At 39.6% G+C, this 25823-nt stretch overlaps 1 protein-coding gene across 3 annotated transcripts in view; it reads left to right on the plus strand.

The window, feature by feature from the left end:
• CADPS2 (calcium dependent secretion activator 2) overlaps positions 1–25823 on the plus strand; it is a 282539-nt gene that overhangs the window by 47158 nt on the left and 209558 nt on the right. For all 3 annotated transcript variants that reach the window (XM_030238173.2, XM_050969712.1, XM_050969713.1), the window contains exon 2: positions 8335–8448. In XM_030238173.2, coding sequence (XP_030094033.1) covers positions 8335–8448 — 114 coding nt within the window. The remainder of the gene's footprint in view (positions 1–8334; positions 8449–25823) is intronic.

Consider the following 25823-nt stretch of genomic DNA (forward strand, 5'->3'; position numbering starts at 1 on the left):
AAAATGGCAAAAGCAAATAGTTTCAGAGTTACTTACGTTAGAGGATAGGTAGTTGTTTGTGGAAGGTGTACAGAGCATTGGCAGGGGACATGATAAAACTTGTGCTTATTTATTGGGCATTTCTCTGGTAGAATCTTTTAATGCAACACAAAACTAAACTCTCATGGGTTCATGAGTACTGCAATCCTCTAGGTTAATGAAAAGTTTCCAGAGAGAGGACTGGGAGATAGGGCTGAGAAGTCAGAAATGGAGGAGCACTTTCATGGCAAGTGCTCTCTTTGCAGTGAAGGAACTTTTAAGTGCAGATTTGTTGCCATGTGCAGTTGCTTAGTTTCATACCTGTAGTTTTCATGAGATTATCTGCTGTGCTAGTTCTAATTCATATTGCATGCTGAGAAATAAATGTATTCAGGGGCCTGGATGTGACTCTCATGGAGGATGTTTATTGTGATGGCTATGCAGATGTTTGTGTTTATTGTTCAGGTAGTCTCTATATTTTGTTTTCCTATAAATGTATTCCTGAGGCTCCTAGAAAAGTAGGAGATGAGAAGGTTTGAAGGCTCATCTTGTGAGGCTGGGAAAGGATTTCAAAGTAGAAAATTTTCCCACTGCAGGTTTCCAAGGTAGAAGAGTATATTACAAATAGAAGTGTACAAGGTGAGATGATACCTGGACAGCTCCTTCAGAGCTGAAGTCCTCTTTCACAGGCAGAGGTGTCCTTGCTTGACAAAACTGAAGGTCACTTGGCTTAGCACAGTATTTACTTTTTTCATGTAGTCTCTAATATTAAGGGTCTTTGAGCACCCTAGTTCTACCATACCATAGTGAAATTGGGTTGTGTAAAGTATGTATGTCCATGTGATGTGATTGCTTAACTGTTAATGACCTTACAGGCCAGACTTTACCTCTGTTTCTTTAATTTCTTCTGTTTGTTAATCGATCAGAAAACCTGTGTACCTAGCCAGCCAGGGCTCTAGTGGAAGGTTTGCTTCCCTCAGTGCAGGGGGTGATCCTGAAGGCCTGACTGCTATGAAAGACACTGGTGGCTGAGGTTCCCCCTGTGGCCACATATCACTGTCTATTCCTACTAGGCATGATTTTCATGGTCACTGCCTGAGTCCTGATCAGTTTTCTTGGCTGGAAGCTTTGTTTGCATAGCTTTTCAGGCATGGCTGTTCTCCTTGTTCTCTGGCCATCTCAAGGAAATAAGGCTGCAGTGCCCCTGTGTACCCTGCATGGGACATGGTCTCCAGGGGGCTGTCACAAGGGACAGCAGAACATAGCTGCCCTAGCTGTAGAGTTTTGGCAGCTGCTCCAGACTAAGAGGAGACTGGTGAAGCACAGCACAGTGGAAACAAATACAGTATTATAAATCCAGCTGATGATTGTCAGTTAAATTCTACAGCAAATCTCAGGTAGTAGGAGTAGGTACAAAGAAAATGATTGCAACTGTACTGACAACCTCATCTCAGTGGAGATAGCTTTTATTGGGGTGTGTTATTTACTGTCTTTAGGAAGAACACATAGCAGATTCTTTCTTTTCTAGCATGGCATAGTCTGTAAAAGTTTGACTTTTTTTTGCAACAAGAAAGAAACATTGCTATGAATGTGTTCTAAGCAGTTAAATTATCCTGTATTTATTAATATATTTTCACTCTTCTGCCAAAAAATTAGGAAAGTCTGATTTTTATTTCTTCTTTTCCCCCACAAAATACTTGTTCCTCTTCATTATCAAAATACCTATTTTCCTTTTCCTCTCAGGTGCCAATCTGACCTTGCAGGAATCTATCTCTAGTTCTGTGTTTTGGGGGTCAATGAGATATACTTGAATGCCTTCACATAAATCAGGCTATGCTTACTGCCTGGGATTTTTGTGCCATCACCTATTCTCCCTGAAGAAGACTAACCCCCAAACCCTCTGGTCCTTGTGAGATATTTTACAATTCTTCCAAAGAATCTTGAATATGCTCCTCTGGGCAATGAAAGTATTTAAAATTTCAGACTTAATGATGCATAAAATATTTATAACTAAAACACCCTGTAAGTGAAATTGACTGACCATTATGGTAATGGTAAAGTTTCCAGTTTTTAAACAAGCCAGTGAAAGGTAAATGTGATGTTGTGCTTTTTAGGGGATAAAGAAGGATAAATGCGTTTGGTAAATGAATTGGCTCATTTTGGTAAGCTAATACTTGATGCTTCTGAAGGCACTGAATTGTTACACTAGGATTGTGTACTCAGAGTAGTGTGCATGGAGTGACAGCCAACAGAATCCTTACAGACACTGTTTTACTTGGAGTAACGTCAACTTTAAGAAAATCAAAGAACAGCCGAGGTTGCTAAGTGACAGCAAAATATTTATCCTTTTTTTAGAAAATCAAACCGGTTTATGCAGTGAGGAGTAGGGGACAGCATATATTGTGTGCCACCCACATGCTGTATAGGACCATTATTGCACATAATTAGGACCTGCATAATTCAGCACAATAACCACAGCTATCACCTCTGTCTTAGTACTGATATTTTCTAATACTGTTTATTTAGTCTTCTTCCTCAGAAGAAAATAATCCATTATGAATGAATACTCTCTATCTCTGCTGCAAAATACAAGTATTATCCTTTTGTAGACAGATACTGGAAGAGGAGGCAAGATGGGAGAGAGAGAGAAAACAGAGCAAGAATCACTGTTTATAACAGGCCATTTACTTTGCAGGCTAATTCTCATTACCAGTGTGAGAAGAAGCTCACTAAGAGACAAGGATGTGGCACAAGTGTTACGTTTTTCTGGAAAGAGAGGATAATGGTGGGTTCAGCCTAAGGCTCCATGCCTTGTTCTTGGCTCTCACAGAGGAGTTTTGTGTGGCTTTCCAGTCTGGCCCTGTGGATAAAGCCCTCCCCACCACCATGGAGGGTGGTGGGAAGCTCTGCAGCAGAGTGGTGAAGGCTGGGGTGGCTCTTGAGTCTCAGCAGCAGAGTGAGAGCTTTTTCGGGTGTCGTTAGATGCAGTCCTGCCATTCGAATGCTAAGGCTGATTTGGGAGGAGGAGAGCTGCTGTGATGGGCTGACCATCAGTATTGCCTCCCAGCTGCTTTGGGAGACCCTGCAGAGGAGACACACGGAGGGAGGGAGTCACTGAGCGCAGCATCCTTTAGCATGCTGCTGTGGCAGTGGGATGAATTAGTCCTTGGCAGAATTTCATCTTGCTTTTTGGGGTTTTTTGGCTTTTCCCTTGACAAAGAGGTTGTCAGGACAAGAAACAAAGTTATGTTGAGAGATGTGTGAGAACTTGACTGGAAAAAGATTTATTTGTACCTTCAGTTCTCTTAAATCGCCAGGCGAAAATTGATCTCCTGACTGAATTGAAAGAGAGGGACGGCTGTTTGAGGGAGCCCTCATCAGGCTCTTTTCCCACTCTGCTCTCAAAAATTACACCTTTGACTAAAGTTTTTCCAAAACAACTGCTGCAATCAAAGACATTATACAAAATGGCATCATTTGGAAAAAAAAATGCTTCTTATTTCTTGGAAGTGTTAGGGGACTTCGGTTTGGTGCTACAAACAATACACATTGCAGCATCGAGGGTTCAGGAGGCGGCTCCACGGCTAGCTCCTCCCTACCCCTGTGTTTTTGCAGGCTGTGTAAGAAATATTTTATCTTGCTCGGTCTATAGTTGCAGTCACCGCCTCCTGCTATTTCCCTAAAATACAGATACGGTCTGGAAGGGGTTGTTGCGCACTACAGTGCGGGAGGGAGCAGAGGATGGGCAGTGCTGTTGCTGGTGTGCCGTCAGGCTTGGGGATGCTCCGGGGCTGCCGTCCCGGGCCGGGCCGAGCCGCTGCCCGCCGTGTCCCGCGCCCGCCGCAAGGTGGCGCTGGCTCCGAGTGCCACTGACGGCTCCGAGTGTCCCCGCGGTGGCTCCGAGTGCCACTGACGGCTCCGAGTGTCCCCATGCCCTGCCCGCTGCTCCGCGGGGACAGCGGCGGTGCCAGCCTGGCTGGGGCACACGCACTGTCAAGCACCTGTTAAACCGGTTCCTGTTCCTTTCTAAAGCTTTCTGGGGGCGCTGGTCACAGAGTTATTTTGTCTCTGTGAGTTATTTTGTCTCTGCCCGCTGCTGTTGGCTGCATGGGATCAGGGCAGGAGTGAGTGCTCTGTACTGAGGCAGTGAGAAGCAGATGAAGATGCTCTTGATGAAGCATCAAGCCCAGTGAAGCTACAGTTTTGGTTTTTTCCTTCTGTCTTTCCAAAAAAAAAAGCAGTAAGACTCTTAAAAATCGTTTTTTACGATTGTCATGTATATACAATACGAAATATCAAAAAGAGTATACAAAAATCATATTACTGTTAAAAATGTTTTGTTTTTCCTTCATTGGAGTTTATTATTTAAAGAAGCAAAACTTGTGACATTGGAATAACTCCCTAAACTTTGACATCTATTTGAAATGTGCCTTCTTATAAAAATGGAATTTTAAATTCTGTGTAGAAACCATTTATTGAAATTGTTTAAAGGTATAAGTGGAGCTAAATCAGAAGTGCCTCTGGGTTTTCATACCCAACTTTCACTTTAGAAGGGAAAAAGCAAATTTTTAAATTAATGCTCAGAGAGGAATATATCTGGATATATGACTTCTTTGAAATGTTAAATACAAGGTGAGAAAGTTTTTTAGTGGTTAAATGCCTGAGGCTCTTTCATGCTTTTATATGACTCTGGTTAAATTGCTACTGCAACTTGAAAAAGTTATTCTTACTTTAATTAAATATCTCTTTAAGAAGTTCACTCTTAAATGTTTCCATTGTTTGATAGCTTACTAAGGCTAGCAAATGTAAAGCCAAAAAAGAAAAGTTACCTTTTTTGAAAGACATAGGTATGGAAGGGAAGAAAACTGATCTGTTGTGTGACTGCAATAAAGAAAAACAAATCTGAGGGCAGTTAATCTTGTTTTCCCTTAAATTTGTCTTAACTTATCTTCAGTCATTTTGCAGAATGCACTCAGATCTGATATTCTGAGTCACTGGAATTTAGTTATAATACACATTCTCCCATGAAGCAGCAGTAGCTGCTTATGAAATATCACACAGAGTTAGGACAACAGATTCTATACCACTGAGAATGCAAAATCCAAAGAAGCAGTACAAAACCCAAGCAGGTTAATGGAAAGCAGCAGAAAAAACGAGGCTTTGCTGTGTACTTTTGGTGTTATTCAGAGTTTAGTTTACATTTGGAGGTACATATAGTAATGTGTTTCTTTAATTTTAAATTTCCTGTTTGTGGTTCTTCCTATTAAAATTAAAACATGGAAACAGAGGCACTGGCAGTGCAGATGAGAGTGGAGTGGAAGTGAAGGTCTGATGTTTGAGGATCTTGCACAGAGCAGAGGAAAGGCTTGTGCCATTGGAAGGAAGTGCTGCTGCGAAGGATTTCTGCTCCCTTATGGGAGCTCCTAACAGAGGGAATCTGCCCAGGATTGCTGCCCTTAAGTTTAGGCATTTCTCTTGGGACTCTGGTTATACATGATGTCTTCTCTTTTTCCATGCTGACCAACTTCAGAGGTGGCTCAGACTTTGACAAGTTGAGCTGCTTGTCAGTATCCAAGAGCTAATGTCCTGTACAAACACCTGTTTCTCTGCTTTTGCTACTACAGCATTCCAATACAGTTAGTCTTTCATTTTCTCTCCACATTTCCAAGCTATTACTGTTAGCTTTGTTTCATTTTTAAGTCCTTCAAATTGAAGGACTTAAAATGAAGGACTTAAAATCTCCTTCAAATTGAAGAGTGTTAATGAATTCATTAAAAATGACCAAGATAAAAAAAGAGATGAGAGAGAATTCAGTGTACACTCAATATTCTGACAAGTAAAAAAAACCAGAGGAGCTGTATGCTGCAGTAGACTACTATAAATTACTCTGTATCTTGACAGTTAACTGCATTTCTATATATGACAGTACTTGGGGCATGTTAAACAGACTTCAGATCATCCTTAGTGCAAGTTGTAGCTTTTCATCTTTCCATTGGAAATACTATTATTTTTTAGCATTGAAAGGAGAGCTTTATTCTGTACATCCAGATTTTGGACAGAAATAAAAGTAATTTAAGAAAGATACAGTAATCCTAGAATGCCACTCAAACCTTGGAAATTCTTACTACCTAAAGTAGTGAATATGGAAGCCAAATATTAAATATTTTAAAGGCATTTCAGTTTGCCAAACTATGATGGTTAGAAATAAGAAAGTCAGAATTCAATTTATATTTCATTGCCTTATTCATAAGGTTTTTGTTTGGTATGGGGGTAATAGAGAAGCAAATCACCTAAAGAATGAAGTCTGCAAGCATGAAAACGCATTTTCATAATTGCCTTGGCAGGAAGCCTGCATGCTCTCGTAGCAGAGCTGTGAATATTCCATGGGATAAAGGAGCTGTCCATGTGAGTGCTCATCTCTTTTTTAAGTCCCCCAAAAGAACATGTATGTGCTGGATAAAAACCCCTCAAACCATCCATAGTGATTTGCATTTTCTGGTATCTCAACTTGTCCAAAATTCTTAAAAAATGAGAGAAGAATAAGAGGAAGCAAATCAGTGGAATGAGGTGTGATTTCTGTTAGAAGCAGCTATCAAGTGTTGTGAAGATTCTGTGCAAGGAGTGGATTTTTGGCAGGCAGGTGGATAGGTGCTATTTTGGTGGATGTGCAGACACAATATGAATAGTTCTCCCATTGATTTTTAATTAGCAGTGGTACAGGATGGAGTGTCAGTGTCAGGCTGCTGCTCTCAGGAGTTCATCCAGGAAATTTGTCCAAGTCATAGCAACCTCTGTTGAAGTTTGCTCGCCTCTACAGGAAGCCTTTTTTCCATAGGGATCTCCTGGGGCTTGTTCTGTGTCGTTAATTGTTCTGTTAAGATGAGGAAGAGAATTATCATGTATTTTTAAATAGCTTGAATTTTTTTTTTTCAGAGGCATAGGTTTTTGGCTTTGCATCACTACTGCTCACTTTTTTTTTTTAGAGGATTTCTGATACCCAGTATATAGATGGCATCTATACTGTTGTTTCCTTAGATTTTTCAAAGAACCACATGAGTTTGCACACTTAGCAAACTTCATGTGAATGATAATCTTCCTGTGATATTAAGGAAATAGAAGCTGTCCACAGTAGGCCCATTGTCAGGATTGCAGAGATTTTGCAAATTTGATAACAGTGTTGTGCTTAAATAACTTAAAAGTGTTGACGTAAGAGACCTGAAAGCCTAAGGCCACCATATTTACTGTAGATGCCAAAAAATTCTTCAATAAGAAATTATTATGCCATTGGGGGCAATCTTATTTGCTGCAAGCTAGCCGTTACAAATATCACTTTCTCCCCTCTGGAAAAATATTTACATTTTCTGGCTATACATTTATCTGTTTGTTTGTTTTACTTAAGCTAAACACAGGAGGGATGAGAAACCTTTCTGTCAGTTGTATTTGAAATTTTTTTTAGTGCTAAAGTTCAAGACTATGATGTGGTATTCAGACTTCTCACAGATTTGATAAGGAGAAATATTCTACTAAATAATTCAAGACTGGATAGAAATTTTGGCAAAAGACCTGGATCTCAGATCCCTGCAGAGCTTCCGAACTTTGCTTTTTCCCTTAAAATTATGCTTTGATAAAAATGGGTTGATTGCAAGGTTTAATTGTCTAATGTGCTCTTTTAGGAGTTTGTTTTCAAAATGTACTCAACTTTGATGTGAAGTCCACCAAGTGTTATTGGGTGTCAGTCTTGGAGCCATGGTCAACCCTTCCCTTAGATCCAGTTATTTCATGTCATTCATAGTGTCATAGCATCGGAGGCTAGAACTCCATTTTCTTCACAGTGCACATGCTTGTTGAAACACTCCAATGGTAGTGCTTGGTTTACTCCAAAAAATGGAGCCATCTCAGTTGTTTGTGTTCAGTTATTTGAGGGCTGAAAAGAAAATGATGTATTCGAAGACAAGCTAAGAGCTGAGTTTTATTAGCTGCTGCTGCCATGGAGAAGATCAACCATTATATTCAGCATATGCATATGAAATACTGCACAGAAGTATCCATGCAGACCTACCCCTGCCATCCCAAGGATGCCAGGGGAAGAGCAGAAGTTTCCTTGCATGCTGCCTGCGTGCATGTCTGGCTCCCAGAGTGTGGCTTGTCCAGCTGGGACTCCGAAGAGCTCCACTCTCCAGGGAGCCAGGTGGCCAGGGAGCCCCTGTCTTCTTTTTCCTCCTCACAGGTTCCAAGAGTGTGCAGTGCTGAGTACTTTTGGAGACTAACTGCATTTATTTTTGTTCTGTCCCCTCTCCTTGTTTGTCTCTTGCACAGCTCAACAAGCAGCAGCTGCAGGTGCTGAAGGAGCGTTTCCAGGCCTTTCTGAACGGGGAGACGCAAATCGTAGCGGATGAAGCATTTTGCAATGCTGTGCGGAGCTACTACGAGGTGAGCTGTGTGCTTTGTTCTCTCTCCTGTCCTCATAGTAGGCCTTTTAATGCAGGTACAAGGAAAGCAATTTTAAGTTTCAAAGGCTGTGCATTGCTGAACCTTCTAGAAACTATTTCCTCCTAAACCAGCTTTGCTGTTTTAGAAGTTAAAATCTACTGCCTGAGCACAAGAGAGAAACTGAACTGGAAAATATCCACCCTTTTTCAAGAAGGGAAAAAAAAAAATAGAAGAGAAGATGAAATGAAAAACCCCTGGTGCTAAAAATCTTCCTGGCAGCACTTGATACAACTAGGCACTGCTGTCTTTATCTCCATATGTCCAAGGTAGCTCTTTTAATCAGCACTTTGTAAGTTACCATCCTGAGAAATATGTCTTCAGATTTTTAGTTACCATGCCGAAGGTTTTGGTGAAGACCTGCCTGTTGCCTTCCAAGGAACAGAAGGTTTCCATGCAGATGAGCCAGCTCTCACAATCTGCTGTGACCTCCCAGGCATGTTCACTGCCTACAGCCCCAGTGCAGATCTGTAGGTGAAGTTTTAATTGCCTAAGGGACAGGTCCAGTTCCAAACAGGAGGACAGTTCCCTGTCCATCCTCAGCGTAGGGGTAGTGAATTAACTTCTTACTCCTACTGAATGTTACTGTGTTTTCATTTTGCTGCATCTAACTTGCTCAAAGAATCAAAAAGGCTGCCTGTTAAACTTATATGCCTTTTGAGAAATCTTCCCTCATATTTCAGCCTACCACTTTTTTTTCTTTTCAAAATTTAGCTTTACTTTTTGTATATTATGTGTTCATTTTTCCTGTCAGCTACTCTTTGCTAGTGAATAAGTTTTTCCTCAGGCAGAAAAATATGTGATTTATGTCCTAGCTTGGATTTTATCTACAATAAATCATACTGCACGAGAAAAAAGAGAGGGATTGGCAAATGGTTTTCCTTTTGTGCTGAAATCATGGACTCAGTGTGTAGAAATAGAAAGTTGTATAGAACCATCAAACTCAGTGTGTTTTCCCATATTATGGCCTAATCGGTGCTGTGGCATTTAAAAGAAATGAAATTCTCACAAAAACACTTGTGAAAAGATGGGAATAGGTCTGCAGGTGAAACTGGAACATGAACATTCTCAAGGTGCTATTTTAGGTGTGTGACAACATGACAGAAGTGGTTAGAGAGTAATCCATTTTTTTGTATAGGCAATGAAGAATTTGAGGCTGGGAGGAAGGACAGTTTGGAAGATGGTGCAGGGCAAGGCTGAGCTGGTTAGTGGCCCAGCAATAGGTTTCAGAGTAGGGGGATGTCTCAGGACATTGAACCCAGGGTAGAAGTGAAAAGGACTTAAAGATTCATTCTTTTACACAGCACACTGTGTAAAAAGCTTGATGTGTTAGAGGAAGTAGTCTGCTCTTTAGAAAGGATGTGATAGTGCATAAAAATTATTTGAAAATAAATGTCTAAACAATTACTGTTCTGTTAAGATTTGCTTCATGGCTTTTTTAATGGATTCTTTTAGACACGTTGAGAAGTGATTTTTAGCATATCTGCTCTTGCAGTGAGAGGCTGTGCATAATAATCTAAGATAGCCTTGTAAAATGAAAAGCTCAAATTTCCAGCTATTTTCAGACATTTACCATTTTGAATTATGTGTTTTGGGTGTCTGGTTTCAAACAGAGAATTCCAAAACTCTCAACATTACTGTCAAGGATATAATGACACCAAAGGCTTCATCCTGTGTTAGTATACCATGAGCTGATATACCAGCTGTAATTTCAGTCTGTTTTTATTTCTATATCCCAGCCTTCCAATTCCATTTTACATTCTTTCCACAGATTTCCTTCCAGACTTGCACAGCCCTTTCCAGCTGTGCAGTTTGAGTCAGCATTTGCTAGTGATTTTAATTTCTTTTCAGGTTGTAGTAGATAGTTACCAGTAGATTTAAGGACCAGTGCAGTGGTGGAATCCAGCTGGAGGCTTAGTTCAAGTTACTGCTCCTCTTTAATGCATTTTAATCAAATTTTATGCATCTGATCACATATTCTCATCTTTACTTACATGTGTCTCTTGTGCCTTTTTCCTTTTCTTTGCTACCCATTGCTTGAAAATGTTGGTCTCTTTTACTTCTTTGTGTGCTCTGTTGATGCTGGGCTTTGGTGCTTTCTCCTCCCTGTGTCTACCACATATATCCTTCACATCTTCCATGTGGGGATGTTTCTTAATACTTTGAATTATGGGCATCCTCCTTGTTTCTATTATACAACATCTTAAAAACTTCTGTGTTAATTTCCTTATACTTTAGCTGCTCACCTACAGTTTAATTTTATCTGATAAGGCAGGAAAGAAAGTTATGGTCTGCCCCGTAATTATTTTATTCTGAAAGTTATTAACTTGCCTTTAATCCTATGCAGTGGACATGGTTTGAGAGTTGTTATAATATTGTTTGCAAATCCAGAGTGTATATATTACTGTAGTTGATTTTCTACTTTAACTTTGAATGTGGAAGAGAAGGTCTGTTTTGGGGATGTGACATAAATTCTGTATCAGTAGTTGCAGGTGTTTTCACTGCAATCTGTAGTTAATGAGTTTGTTTAGACTGTTTCTCTTAAGAATCTTAAGAAAAAGCTCCAAGGATTTAGGAACTTATTATTGCTAAGTCTTTGATTTACTTTTTTATAAATGTTTGCAGAAAGAACAATTTTTTTGCTAAATAAATAAATATGAATTTCAGTATTAATTTCAGTCAGCTGTAAGTCATGCTCCTGTGTCAGAATCACTTGGGAAGTTTACACTAGTGAAGCTTTTTGCCTTATTTCCTCCACTATGTCTTTTCCAATGCTGCTGTGGTTTTTAAGATTATATATGAATAATCTGGCATCAATTTTCATTTATCTTAAATATGTAGTAGAAAAAAAATTCATATTCATGGGAAAAGTTACATAAATTCTTCTTTAACTCTTCAGAAAAGGTTATTTTCATGTTATGTGTAATCTTCCCCCTAGAATCCCACCACATTTTCTGAAAGTCTCACTGAAATTTAGCATGTTTCTTTTTTGTATACATGAAAGTATGATTATCTTGTTTTTTTCTTTGATCTCAGTGTGGAGAAGATATGGAAATGTTTACTCTTTCTGAAACCCTTCTCTCAGAATTAACATAGGATTTTATTTTTTGTGTGTGGAAAATTCCATTACAGACATTGAGTCAGATTCTAATCAGTAGAACATCAGATGCTAGTGCTGCTTTTCAGATAAAGAGAAAAATTCAATCATCTGGCAATTTTTTATGAGTAATTACATTGGACACACTGCTAAGTATAAAATTAAGTGAGAAAGTAACTTATGAAATGAAATCCTTTTTTTGTTTAATTCACCCCTGTATTTTAAAAACTTGTTTGTGAAATATTAGGTGATCTTCCATTCATCAGTTCTTGCATGCTCTTTCACTGAAGTTGGAAAATGAGAGGTTTATTCTCCACCTTTAATATACTTACCTCTAATAGGTATGAATATACCTTGGGCTAAACTCACGGTGCTACTCCTTCATTCTTGAATGTATGCAGTCTTAGGGATCAGTAAAATGGGTGGAAAGAACTAATGAATATTTGAAATACTGTGAAAACCTTTCCAATATTGTAATGATTGCAAGTTCTCAGGTTTTCAACTCTGCTTAAAGCAGAGCTGCAAGAAATACTCCATACTGGTGTTTTTCCTGTTTTTCTTGCTGTTCCATTTTAAATAGGTGGTTCCAAGCCATGATTACTTCATGCTGCTTAAATCTGAATGTTAAATGCAGGATCTGTAACACTTAGTACTGTGGGGTGTTTGATAATTTAAAATCAGACTTTGTTCGACTGTACCAGTTTGCCTGTGATACAAAGATCATATTGAACATACTTTCTGTTTAAATTGTGGGGATTTGTGTACACAAACCTAGGTGTTAGTTTGGCACTGCCAGGCTGCCAAAAGTGAACTAAAATTAGAAAACAAATTAAATTAAAGTAAGAAAAAGAAGAGGACCCATATCATAGAGTCATAGAATGATTTGAGTGGGAAGAGACTAAAGATCATGTAGTCCAATCTGCCTGCCACAGGCAGGGACACCTTTCACTAGACCAGTTGCTCAAAGTCCCATCCAACCTGACTTTGAGGGCTTCCAGCAATGGGGCATCTAAAAATTCTCTGGACAATCTGTCCCTGTATTTTACTACCCCATTTATAAAAATTTCTTCCTTACATCCAACCCAAATCTACCCTTAACAGCTTTATAAATGCTAAAAGAAAGCCTTTCCCTTCCTTCATACCAGTATGCATAGGTGGCACTTTTCATCTTCTACAGGAAGTGAGCCAAGTGTCCTACAATTACCAAGCTCCTTTGGTACCAAATCCTGAACTGCTAATGCAAGTCCTTGCACTTATCCTTAGAAAAGGATGAATTGTGTTCTTGAGAGCTTTTTTTATATGAAGACCTTTAATGATTTGTTACTCTTTAAGAAAAGTTAAGGTATTTCTATAGAGAAAGGAGTGAAACAATGCTATTTCTACCTGTGATTGTGGAAAACTTGATCTGAAAATTTTTTTGCATGATGTGGGGGCAGAAGGATCTCACTGGTGAAATGAGAAAAAGGAACTAGCTTTCTGCTCTAAGTAGTGCTTTGGTTGCTTTTGCAATTTTAATTTCACTATCAGCTATTTTAGGCACACCATTTTTATTCAAGGCAACAAAAGGCATAATTGATCCTGATGAATGTTTCAGAGATGAAGATGACACCTGAAGGAAACAGAAAGCATTCATTAGAATCAAAACATAGTACACACAAAATAAATAGTAATTAAATGTTGGAACATTCTGTTTTTATATTATTGAAATAAAATAATGGAATCAGTAATTTAACCATTTATTTAAATGCATCAAGCTTATAAGTGTAGAAGATAACAGTTTCAGAGTATAAATTCACTGGTGTCTGCTTTCATTTTTTTAAAAAGTCATAATTGGCAGACACAGGTATTTAAGGATATGGGATTTTTGCTCTGTTCAGGTTCTCTTCAAAAATCTGAGTACTACACCAGCATGGGATTTGTGGTTAGTACAGTCTAATTTGGAGAAGCTGTCTCTAAAGGATGGTTTTCTATATTAACTTTAGGATAATCTTGTAGTTTGCCTTGTGAGGATGCCTTTTGACACCAGATACATTTGTCCTTGCAGCGTGTTAGCACTTCCACAGTTTCCTTCCAGTAGCTTGAAAACATGGTCAGATTTAAGGTAAGTGTTATATTCTATGGGTTCTGCTATTTTGGCTGTTAGGACTGGTGTAGGCCAGGTCTTTGAAAAGCTTCTTAGAAATTTTAGGGCACCCCCAGGAAAGATGCATCAGACAGGTTTATTTAGGTCACCCGCTTTGTTAAAGAAGCTCTAATGCCCTCAGTGATCACCAGCCACAATTTGGCATGTCATGGAGATTGTCTCACTGTTAGCAGTCTAATTATTTTCCTGAAAGAAGTGAGGGGGAGAAAAGATACAACAAATTAAAACGTGCTTTGCATGATCTGGACCTCTTCCCTGCTAAGGAGAGACCTGATAGAGTTTGACTGCAGGGCTTGTGGTGTGCAGCTTTCTCTTGAGAGTGCTCTTGGCATTGCTGCTGCATGGAAAGTGGATCAGTGCTGAAATCCACAAAGTCCTTCGCTTCACACATACCTAGGTGTAACTATTCTCTGTGTTTTCAGGCTGGAACTCCCCTTTTCACTCTCACCTGTATGGTGTCAGAGAGGCACAGAAATCTGCACAGAAATATACAGCTACCATCTGCACAGAAATGTACAGCTACCATTGAAACTGTGTTTGTCCAGTCTCTCTGCACACTGATATTTGTGGATGATCACTATTCTTTTGAGGATGCCATGAGGTTTCCATATCATCATGGTTGTAAAAGACCTGTATTTGAAACTTTTAAATTAGGTAGGTGGTTGATAGATAGAGTTTAGTGCATTACTTATACCAGTCCTTTGATTTGGATGTGCTGGTAGCAAGACAGAAAGGAATGGATGTAGATTTAAAAAAATTCTAGAAATGGTATTTTTGTTCATTTTTGTTCATTTGGTGACTGTTGTTCCGTGAAAGGAAAAGAAGGATGCCTTGTAGGTCTGACACTACACTGCAGAGGTAATTAGTGTTGGGTAGTGAGGTATGTCTCTACTGTAGTAAGCATTATGTGATGTTAGCTACTTGTTTATTAGATTCTGAATGTCTGTTAATCTGAGCAAACCAATTAGAAAGCCAGCAATGGCTCACACTGTTACACAACAGTGAATTTGGTCTGCTTTTCTTAATTGTTTTTTTCCCTAATCTCAGTTCTGTTTTACTGAGTCTCAGAGGAAAACAAAACTTATCTGGACGTTGGTTTTGCAATTAACAGCATGTTGCGCTGAGACATGAACTATACATGTTTTTGTTGATGCTGTCTTTGGGCAACTAAAGGCAGTGGGGATTTTTTCAGCTAGCCTGATATTGGGAAAAAATGTGACAGTTTAACATCCCATCTGCCAAAATCTTGCAGGAGATACCAACATTTTATTCTGTCAGGTTTTTTTAAATTTGAAAACTATGGAAGAATTTTTCTTTCACTTCATGATGAAAGGATGATAACTCTTCATATTTTTAAGTTATCCTTCCTGCTACCTTCTTCAGGTCTCAGCACAGAGTCCCCAAAGTCCTCTGGATGTGGAAATAATATCACAAAATATTTCATTAGCGTTAAGTTAATGCCAATGAATTTTCTTTTGTGCCTTTATATCGTGACATCTGTGTGACACAATTCCATTCAACAATATCTCAGGGAATCTCCAAATCATTGTGGAACAGCAGGCCACTTTCTCCCTCCTTTTAGCAGTCAAACAGATACTCAGCCATGACTGAATTTCTCTCTCTGTGACCAGGGAGACGTGTCTAGTTTCACCTTAATAGTACACTTGAAGTATCTCAGTACAAGTGAGGATTCTTATAAGATGCTTATGGACTCCATTTAAGCCAAAGTCAGTCCAATCAGGGTCTCTCTGTCTCATGACTCTTTAGGTTCTAGAATTTTCTCGTGTAATTTCTTTAGGCTTCGAGTTTTGATTAGCAATCCACTGCACAAAATTGCTGTATTCATCTAATCAATCATTTCACTGAATTGAAACCCAAAACCCACAGAAAAAACCTCAAACCAAACCAATCAACCAAACACCCAAAACCCAACCCATTCAACAAACAAGCAGTAAGGGAGAAAATCTCTTGTTTTCCTGCAACATCAGACTGAATTTTTAGGACTGGTACTTTGTATATTGTTTTGCTTACTCTTGGATTTCTAGATGGTGGGATAAATAACTTCAGTTTGCATGATTTAATTGAAGCTGTCTGTCACTATTTTACTTTGTGTTAGAAAGCTTTACCCATTAAATCCTTAGAGCTGTGTGACTTGTCAAAATCTTTTAAACATAAAAGTAATATCTTGAAAAAGTCCTGGTAATAGTAAATTCTTAATCTCTAAGTAAACCAAGCTGGAGAAGGCATGGAAATAAGGGCTAAAAAAGTCAGCAAATGCATGGTTGAAATCCAGAAATCAGTAAATGAGAAGTGAGGCTTTAAATTCTCACTGATCTCTCTCAACTCCATTTCAAATCTGTTCTGATACTGATTTCAAAAGCCCAGAACAAATTCTTATATCCTGAGAAATATAAAGGCAGAACATAGACAGTGATGATGCAAATATTTTCTTATTGATTTTTTTTTCAAGTATTGCTTGATTTACTTTTCCCACCATGGGGTATTTCTGAAAAGTTGTATTGGAAAACAAGATTCTTCTCAAGCTTTTATTTCCTTAAGTACTGTAGAGATGTTTTTTCTATTTCATGTTGCCTTTAAAAAGCTATCCTCACCAAGCAAGCAAGAGGTTTCTTCAAAGTTAAATGCAGGCATAAAGTTTCTATCCACCCAAGATTCTCAACAATAAACAACATTATCTTAAACAGAGCATTCTAGGAGAAACAGATTACTGAGTCTTTTCTAGTTACTGAACGCCTTCTTCAAGCATTGGTAGTGAACAGTAACTACCTCATTAAGGAAACTTTCTTTCCACTAGGCCTTGCCATTAAACCATTTCTCCTAATTTCCTCATTCAGATTTTCCTATTAGCTTAAACTTGTTGCATTAATTTAAGGTCATTGCTTAGGTTGCTTTGTTTTAAATGTGAAGTGTACAATTCCTTCTTTTATTGAATTATCAGTTTATATAAATGTGTCTGTCTTATGCCTCCCTAGCAAAACAAAAATACTGAGCAAATTACATATTCTTAATCTGTAGTATATAATTTTATATCAGGCATTTGTTATGGTCCCTCTTCGGATTTTTCACTTTCTTATTTCTTAGGATTGCAAACACAGCCCCAAATCCTGGTGTGGTTCTGATGGCTTGTACTGCTTTGTATTTTACTCTGTAATTCCTCTCACCCAGGTAGTGATGGTCCTTACAGAAGTGAGTGATCAGAAGGGATTCAAATGTAAATATAATGTAAGGAAGAATAATGTAAAGGAAGAAGAATAATGTAAAGAGGTGTTTTGAGCACGTGTTTAGGGCAGCTGGTCTCTGAGCTTCCCTGCCTGTATCTGAGTTAGCTTGTCCAGAGCTGGCTTCTGTCTGTCTGCTTGCCAGCATGTGGTCACAGAGATGTGCTCCAGCATTCAGAGCCGAGTCTCACACAGCCTGCCTGCTTGCTCACTTGCCAGTGACTGGCAAGTTGATTGAAGACCATCCTGCTAGTTGATTATTTTTTTCTTATGAAATAGTCAAAAGATGCAGTTCTGCATCTGTACTTGGATCCACATGGTCCTAGATGTGCATATGACTTGATTTCTCTGGACATCCTTGTGCTTGCTGATATCTTAAGAACTGTTGCCAGAGTAACTGCTAAGATGCTCACCATGCTACTGGTGCAGCACTGCCCAGCTAGAAAGCTGTAACTGGTGCTTGGAGTTTATGAGCATCACATTACTTGTGTAATCACATATCCTCTGAATAGAGACATGGTTCTCCCAGGAAAATCCTGGGAAGCTGTGTGAAAGCTGTGAGAAACTTAGAGGAAAGAATTCAAACAATGATTCTCTCTCTTTCTGTAATCATTGTTTATAGATATAGTTCTCCAAAGTGTGCTATTCACAGTTCACCAATAGTGTGAGAAGTTTTCACTTTGAGACCAATCAAGTATCAGCTTAAGAAATCAGACTATAAAAGTCACAACTTCTTCCTAATAAACAGATTCTGTTTCACCTTCTAATGACTAAAGTCATTCATTCTGTCCCTATCCCAACAACATCAATTACTTTCAGCATTTCCCCTCAGCTCGAATGTCAACATGCTGGTTGGCAGCCCAGCAAGAGAAAATGAATAATCTCCTGGGGAATGAGACCTTGATATTTTTGTTTTATTTAAGTTTTCTATTCTTGGTGTACTTTTTGTAAACTAGGAAGGTTTTCCTTTGAGAGCAGCAGGCATCCTTTGTTTCCATGTGTTTGTTTCTCTGTAATTTTCTGTGATAAATATGCTTCATGAATAATATGTTATTCTGCTCCTTGGATGTGGGTTCTCCTGCAGCAGAGCCTTCCAAGTCTAAGAGTAAGAAGTATATTAGTCAGAGATGAATTTTCCATTTCAAGGAAATCCAAACTTTTCTCAAATCTTTATTCCTGATCAGCATAAGATTAGTCACAAACACTTTTCTCCCTTTTTTGAGTCTGTTCACTTGCAAGTCTTCTGTAATCTTTCTTTGGAACATTAACAATAAAAGGAGTACACCTTTGTCAGTTTATCTGTTAAATTACAGCTTGTCTATTTCTTTCTCTTTTAATTGTTCTCCTTGGTTTGTTTATGTCCAGACAATCTGGAATGCTGTGGTAGAAATCTGTGGACAAATAGAAGAATCCATATCCAAATGCTACCCCTTCACTGTTCTACTGGTTGTCTCTGAATGCAATTCAGTTTTTAATGCTTTCAAGAGTGTTTCCTTTATAAGTAGTTAAATTACATGGAGGCAAAGGAAACAAAGCAGATCTAAGTGTCTATTTCTGTACTGTTTTTGCAGTGTAGTAATGAGCCATGACACATGTAGTGTAATCAGTAGTACTGAAATGCCCACTGAAGCCTCTTTGGCTTTACTCTCTTGACATCTCTTATACCTTCCTCCAGGGCAGTAGTGCAGAAGTCTTTTATTTGAGATAAATCTGCCAATTAGAAAATATCCTTAATGTTTGCCTACAGATAAGTAATTTTGTAATTTTAAAGTTTAATCTTTCATAATGGAAAGCAGGTTACCTTTTTTCCTTGGCTTTTGATCATTTTTAGCTCAATAAAACTTAGCAGAAAGCTAGGAAAAAAAACCCAAAACAAAACAGCCAAATAATTTTAAAAACTTGATTTAAAAAAAAGGCAATGAGCAAACTTAGTAACATTCAAGTAGCAATATTGTGTCAGATCAAAATTCAAGATACTCAGAATCCTTTGTCAGATGTCTGAACATGAGCCACCAGTGTGCCCAGGTGGCCAAGAAGGCCAATGGCATCCTGGCCAGTATCAGGAATAGTGTGGCCAGCAGGAGCAGGGAGGTCATTCTTCCCCTGTACTCGGCACTGGTGAGGCCACACCTGGAGTGCTGTGTCCAGTTCTGGGCCCCTCAGTTTAGGAGGGACATTGAGATGCTTGAGCGTGTCCAAAGGTGAGCAACGAGGCTGGTGAGGGGCTTGGAACACAAGCTGTATGAAGAATGACTGAGGGAGCTGGGGTTGTTCAGCCTGGAGAAAAGGAGACTCAGAGGTGACCTTATCATTCTCTTCACCTTCCTGAAGGGTGGCTGTGGTGAGCTGGGGGTCGGTCTCTTTCTCCGGGCCACAACAGACAGAACAAGAGGACACAGTCTCAAGCTGTGCCAAGGGAGATATCGGCTAGAATTAAGGAGAAAATTTTTCACAGAAAGAGTGATCAAATACTGGAACCATCTGCCCAGGGAGGTGGTGGAGTCACCATCCCTGGATGTGTTCAAAAAAAGACTGAATGTGGCACTTAGTGCCATGACCTAGTTGAACTGTTAGAACATGGGTTGGACTCGATGATCTTAAAGGTCCCTTCCAACCTAGAAATTCTGTGATTCTGTGATTCTATGGTGCCTAATCAAAGGAGATTCCTGAAGAAAAAATTCCAGGGCAGGGAGGCTCATGCAAGGATTTCCAGGAGTGTCTTCTTCAATTCTAGTCATCAGGGCTCAGGGAAATTTCTGCCTGTCCACATTTCTGTCAATGGTAACAGCATAAAGCAGTTAACCAGGTCTTCAGTTTTGTCTTTCAACAACAGGAAGAGCTTGTGGTTACTGTATTTGTGTTCCTTGCAGCCACTTCTGTGTCTGAAAAATGAGCCTAGCATCAGTTGTTAAAATGTTACTTTTTCTCATTTCTCAGAAGTTTGTATTTGGGAAGACATATGGGTGATGTTTTAGAAGGCCTGTTGTCTAATCTCCCTCCACAATCAATTCCTCCAATGTAGTAAAGGTGGTTTTAGTTGCTGTCTGACCATTCTTTCTATGCTTGTGTTAGGAGGGAGTAATAGACTTAGAGAAGTATGTATTCTTAAAATATTTTATTTCTTAAAATACAGACATTTCTTCTGACACTGGCATACTGTCCTAAAAATTTTACAGATGTTTGTGGAAAGACCAAGTAAGCTGGTCCTTGGGACTCCAGTAACTGATATAAGTTGTGTAACTGGAGAAAAAAAGTTCATTTGAAACACCAATTCTGATCTGAGGCTTACAGCAGTAATCAGTGATTAATTGTAAATGATCTCTGTTGCCTTATTCCAGCTCTCAGCCTTCTGATTGTGCTTCAGATATGCTGCAAATACAATTGAGAAAATGAAACAAGGGAACAAAAGGAAGTGATGCATTTCATTTATCTCCCTCTGTTTCACTGCATGCTTTGAGCTGATAAGTCTTCTGTGCCTTAATTCTGGCAAGGGGCTCAGAGGGGAAGAAGAAGGAGTGTGTCTCAAATGTGCTGGGAATCCACAGCCTCACCATGGCAGTGCAGCTCACTGTGATGCTTTTAGCTCTTTTTCCCCCTTGGACTACTGAGCACAACCATCAAGGCTCACTGGGAAGTAAGCTAAGGCTTTCATCCTTCCACATGAAAGAGATTTACCACTTTCTAATCCAACTAGCAGTGAGTACTGCTTCAGAAAGTAAATTTCAGCTGATGGTGAACTGATCAGAAAGGAAAAGGTAAAATGTCCTTCTTCCCTACTTGGGTTCTCCTGATGCTGCCATTATGCTGCTCTAAAATGTACTTACAGTTCATTGTGTTCAACACTGGTGTTGAACTTCAAAGCTGAGATTGAAAGGAAGGATAGATCCAAGTCCAAACCATCACAGGCCCTGAAGAGAAGATGAACAAAAGACCAAGAGAAATAAAAGACCAAAACCCTCATGTGAGTAATAAATTTCTCACTGTTTGAGGAGTGAGCTTTAAACACACTGACTCATGGTAGTGGCCATGGGCCCAGATATGTATGGATGCCAAAGTCCTTTCTTTGGACACCTCTGAAACAAAAAAAGTTGAGATGTCACCCCATGATCCACTTGAAAAGTATTCTCCTAGAAATATGCCATGTTCTGATACTGAGCAAGGAGAGCTCATTTGAGGATGAGCCCAGACAGAGTATGCAGCTTTTGTTTCCTTGGCAATATTGCAGAGATGGGTCTGAGAACTGCAGGTGGGCTGCATCCTTCCAGTGTGCCAGCCTGATCATCATGACCCAACAGGTGTGCAGTTTGCATCTGACTGCATTCTGTAAGCCCACAGAGACTGAATTGTCTGCCAGCATTATAAGACAGTTTGATGATGCAGAGGTCAGACTTCTATAACCAAAAAATGGCAGCAAGAAAAGAAAAATTTACATGTGAGAGATGCTATAACTATTTTAAGACTGCCTGTTGAACAAAGATAAGGCCTCCTTGAACAGAGTCACTGAGAAATTTCCAAGCAGTTTGAGGGGAAGAATTATTTAGCTTATGAAATGCAGATTCCTGTTCTACCATTAACTCTGAGAAGAACTGTGTGTATGTTATGAATGGAAAGGGTAGTTTTAAACAAACTTTGGTCTTTGCCCAGGCCTCTGGTAGTAGAGAATAACTTTACTGAGGTGGCTAACACCCCAAAACCCACTCTGGCTGCAAGTTCTTAATAATGGCAAATTAGACCTATTACAAAATGAATTATTTATTTGATACACACAAATTTAACAGACATAAGACTTTAACAGATAACTTACTACACAGGATAAACAAACACTGCCAGTAGATAAACAATACAGCCCAACTGAGGTGCCTGTGTTACAGCTAGTGAAAAGGTAGTATGGATTAGGATTCTATGTATTTTATCATCCAGTTGCTGATGGGAGATACAGATGATCCTTCCTCTCAATTTCCAGAAAAGTATCCAGGGAGATGCATCCAAACTTTTGTGGAAGAAGGCCTGCACATTTCCAGGGAGTGTGTAGGAGGCTTCGGTCTCTGATATTTGTGTAGCTTTTATAGTGTAAAGCAGTGACTTGCAGTCAATGCTATTTAAATTTTCTCTCTGTCTACATCTGCTCTCCAGACCAAGATGTTTATTTTCAGCTGGGGGTCCCAGCCCTCTTGGTGCCAGAGATAACCCCCTGTCAGGTTATCTCATCCATATACAACAGCTGAATGTGTTGGTAGAGAAGGGAAGGGGGGAGGAATGTCCTGCCACTGTGCATCACTTCAGAATCAGAGAATCACATTGATCACTGTGGATGTCTTCAGCCATAGCATTGTTTTATAGCTCCTGATCTAAATATCCATAGTAATTTCTCCTGACTTAAGTTTGAAGATTTGCAGGGGCTGTAGACTTCACACTAATTATTTCTTTAAACCTGATTTCATCTACTGAAAGAAAAGGTGTGTCTGTCTTTTCCTGGAGTCAGACAGGAGGCAAAAGCTGCTTCCAAAATGTTCATGTTTAATCATAACAAAGTTGAATGAGTAATCCTGAAGGACTGAAAAAATGTGCAGGTAAATAAAACGTGGTACAGGGACTAGATTAACTGAACTAGTCGAGGAATGAGACATTTCATTTAGAAGTAGATAAACCCTGTGTGTGTCTGAGAAGGCAGACCTGATCCTTTGAAAAATAATAGTGAATACTGATGGCAGGGGAGTCTGCGAAGCATGAGCAGGTCTAGGCTGAAAGCTGTGTGCAGTGTAAGCAGTAATAAGATGTTCTTCTTATTACTGTTTGTTTAGAGAGGGGGGGAACCTTTTTTACTGAAAGCTCTTTAAATGTACTGAGGTTAACAATGTAGAAAATGTTCCTTATTATGGTCTGCAAATTTAATTTTTGTCAATGGTCTAATTTGCTTGTTTGCCTAAGTTAGAAGAGATGTTAATGAATGTTAGGTTCATGCTGTTGAACTGTCAGAAAAGGTTATGGTTAAACAGCAGTGCGGATATGTTAACATCTTTTGTTCCTTTTCTGCCAAGCTGACTTTGACACAGGAGTTGTTGATTTGAAAAGGAAGTCTACTTTTCCTGTCAAAGTATTGTCTCAGCTATGGCAGTCTGAGTTGGAGTTTGTTACCTTCAGCACCAAAACACCCTTGATACTCCTGATAAAGCAGCCTTGCTACATTTTTATCTCCTTGTTCTCTGCATAGAGCAGAGTAGCAGAAAGGTCTCCTGCACCAGCTGCTTGTTCAAGTCCATTGCTTTGTTTGAGGAGATGCCCAGGAGCTCAGTGTCCAGCATTCTTTTGCTGGATACCAGTGTAAATACTGAATGATATTTATTAGACTATTTGAACTAATGGAAGCATTTAGCTCAGTCTTTGGTGATTCTTTAAAACATTTATTTATTTACCTTTGAAACACATCTCTAAATTTTTCAAATCTGTGATCATGAAACAGTTGCTGTTCTGGTTGCAATCAGAGACATGCTGTTCTGGAGACATGAGCCTGCTGCAATTCAGAGATTCAGAATGAGGACAGAAGACCTAACCTGCTATGTAGGGGGTGAGAGTGTGTGTGCAGAGGTGTGTTGGATTTTGGGGGGGGGGGTTTCTCTTTACTTTGTTCATTAATTGAGAAAGCTTTGAGGTGAAAGAAGGTGCAGTGGGTCAAGAGTATAGAGAAGCTTAAAACAGAAGTCAGAAAAAGTCACAAAATTACACTTCTTAAGGTGATTTCTGCAAAATGTTCTTGGTGCTTGTAATTCACATGTTGCTGTGTGATGAGATCCATCTGCTACCTGTCAGCCTGGTCATGGGACAGACAGACGGCCTAAGCATGGCCCATTAGTGAAATAAAATGCTTTCCTGAGAAACAACTACAAAGAAGGCTGTTTACATTCAAAGTTCAGCACACATTTAGCTAATTAATACAGCTTCAGCAAGGGACTCATCACATTACAGCCTTCAGAAATTTATTTACTCTGGACTAGAGCAGCATATCAGACTACATGTTGTAGAAATGCAGAGGTTCTGGTGCTTACATTTGGATTGACAGGTCTGTTTCAATTAGAAATCCCCCTCCTTTTTTTCCATCTGTGCCAAGTTTCAGCACGTCCAGTCCAAACCCAAAAACCAGCTTTCTGCCTTACATTGAAGTTGGTTGAAATTTGTGTGGAGTTCCTGAAAAATACGGAGACAGGGTCTTTTAAAAAGCAGGAATTAAACCAGATTTTTCCAGTGGTTATCTGTTCAGATGAAGGGTGAATAATGGACCAAAATTCGGTGGGAATTCTGTGTGCGTAAAATTGGAAGGGAACCACATGGATCATCAAGTGCAACTCCTGCCCTGCACAGCACCATCCCCAGGGGTCACACCATGTGCTGAGAGCATTGTCCAAATGCTTCTGGAATTCTGTCAGGCTGGTGCTGTGACCATTGCCTTGGGGAGTCTGTTCAGTGCCCAAACATCCTCTGGATGAAGAAACTTTCTAATATCCAGCCTAAACCTTCCAAACGCGACTTCAGGCCATTGCTTCCAAGTCCTCTCTCTCTGGTCACTACAGAGAAGAGATCAGTGCCTGCCCTTCCTTTCCCCTCGTGAGGAAGTTAAAACTGCAGTGAGGTCTCTGCTCATTTTCCTCTTCTCCAGGCTGAACAGACCAAGTGACCTCAGCTGTTCCTCACAGGATTTCCCCTCAAAGCCCTTCACTATCTTCATTGTTGTCCTTTGGATGCTCTCCAATAGCTAATATCTTTCTAATATCACCCAAAACTGCACACAGTTATTTACAGGTCTAGCATTTAAGTCTGTGTTTTAAAAAGAAACTGCTGGTGCTGCCTTGCTTTCTGTGGGGGCTGGGCTTGATAATCAAATTCATCATCTGTAATACAGACCCAGTGAACTTGGATGGCAGCAAGCAAGAGGTTGCCATAAGCTGAGCTGAATGTTTGTTTTTCAAATTTGCATAACTAATTGACAGCTTATTAGGAAAGCTGAAAGCTAAAAGCAGGAAAACAAATTGGTTACAGCAGAGGAAAATTATTGTTACAGCATTTGGGTACTGGGGACACTTAAGCCACATTAAAAAATTATCTTTCAGGAGGGCAGATGGAGCAGTCTGTCAGGAGGCCTCAGAAATCAGTTTCAGCTGAGTGTGTTGGTATTGCCACTCGTTTCATTCCATGGCTGTGCTTCTGCAGCTTCTGCCTGACTGCTACAGCCATGCCCAGAGCTACAATAATTCTTACTCCTCCTGTTTTTTTTTTCTCTGAGATCTCCAGTTGTCCTGTTACTGCATCTCCATGCCATGCTGGATGGCTGCACTGTTCACCTGCATGGGGTGAAGAGTGCTGACCATCTGGGATGCTGCTGGCTGGGCTGTGAGCTCCACAGCTGGTCTGAGACTGCAGCCATGAGCAAAGCACCCAGTGCTGCTTCCCAGGGCTCCTCTGTCTGCCAGCAGCGTCCTGAGCCACACTTCTGGAAGAGAAACTTTGGTGAGGCCAGTGTGGACAGTACTGCACCCACTGACAAACAGGATAACCAAGTGTAGAGAAGGAAAGGATGTATCCAGCCTGAAAGAAAACATGTAAAGAGCAAACAGCCTTGCCTGCCAAAACATTTACCTCAAATATCCTAAAATTAAAAAAGTGTTAATTGTGTTAAAATAGTTCTAATCATATATGTCTTGTGGCCATGATGAAAGCAGCAGTATTAAAGGTAAGAAATACAGAAAAATTAGCTTTAGAAGTAGAAGAGAAGAAATTATGCTGTCTGCTGATTTATGTTTGAGAGTGGGAGAAACTTGTTTCTTAATTTCTGTTGTAAGGAGAGGAA

Source organism: Serinus canaria, chromosome 1A (genome assembly GCF_022539315.1).
Source record: "Serinus canaria isolate serCan28SL12 chromosome 1A, serCan2020, whole genome shotgun sequence".
Classification (NCBI taxonomy): Eukaryota; Metazoa; Chordata; class Aves; order Passeriformes; family Fringillidae; genus Serinus; species Serinus canaria.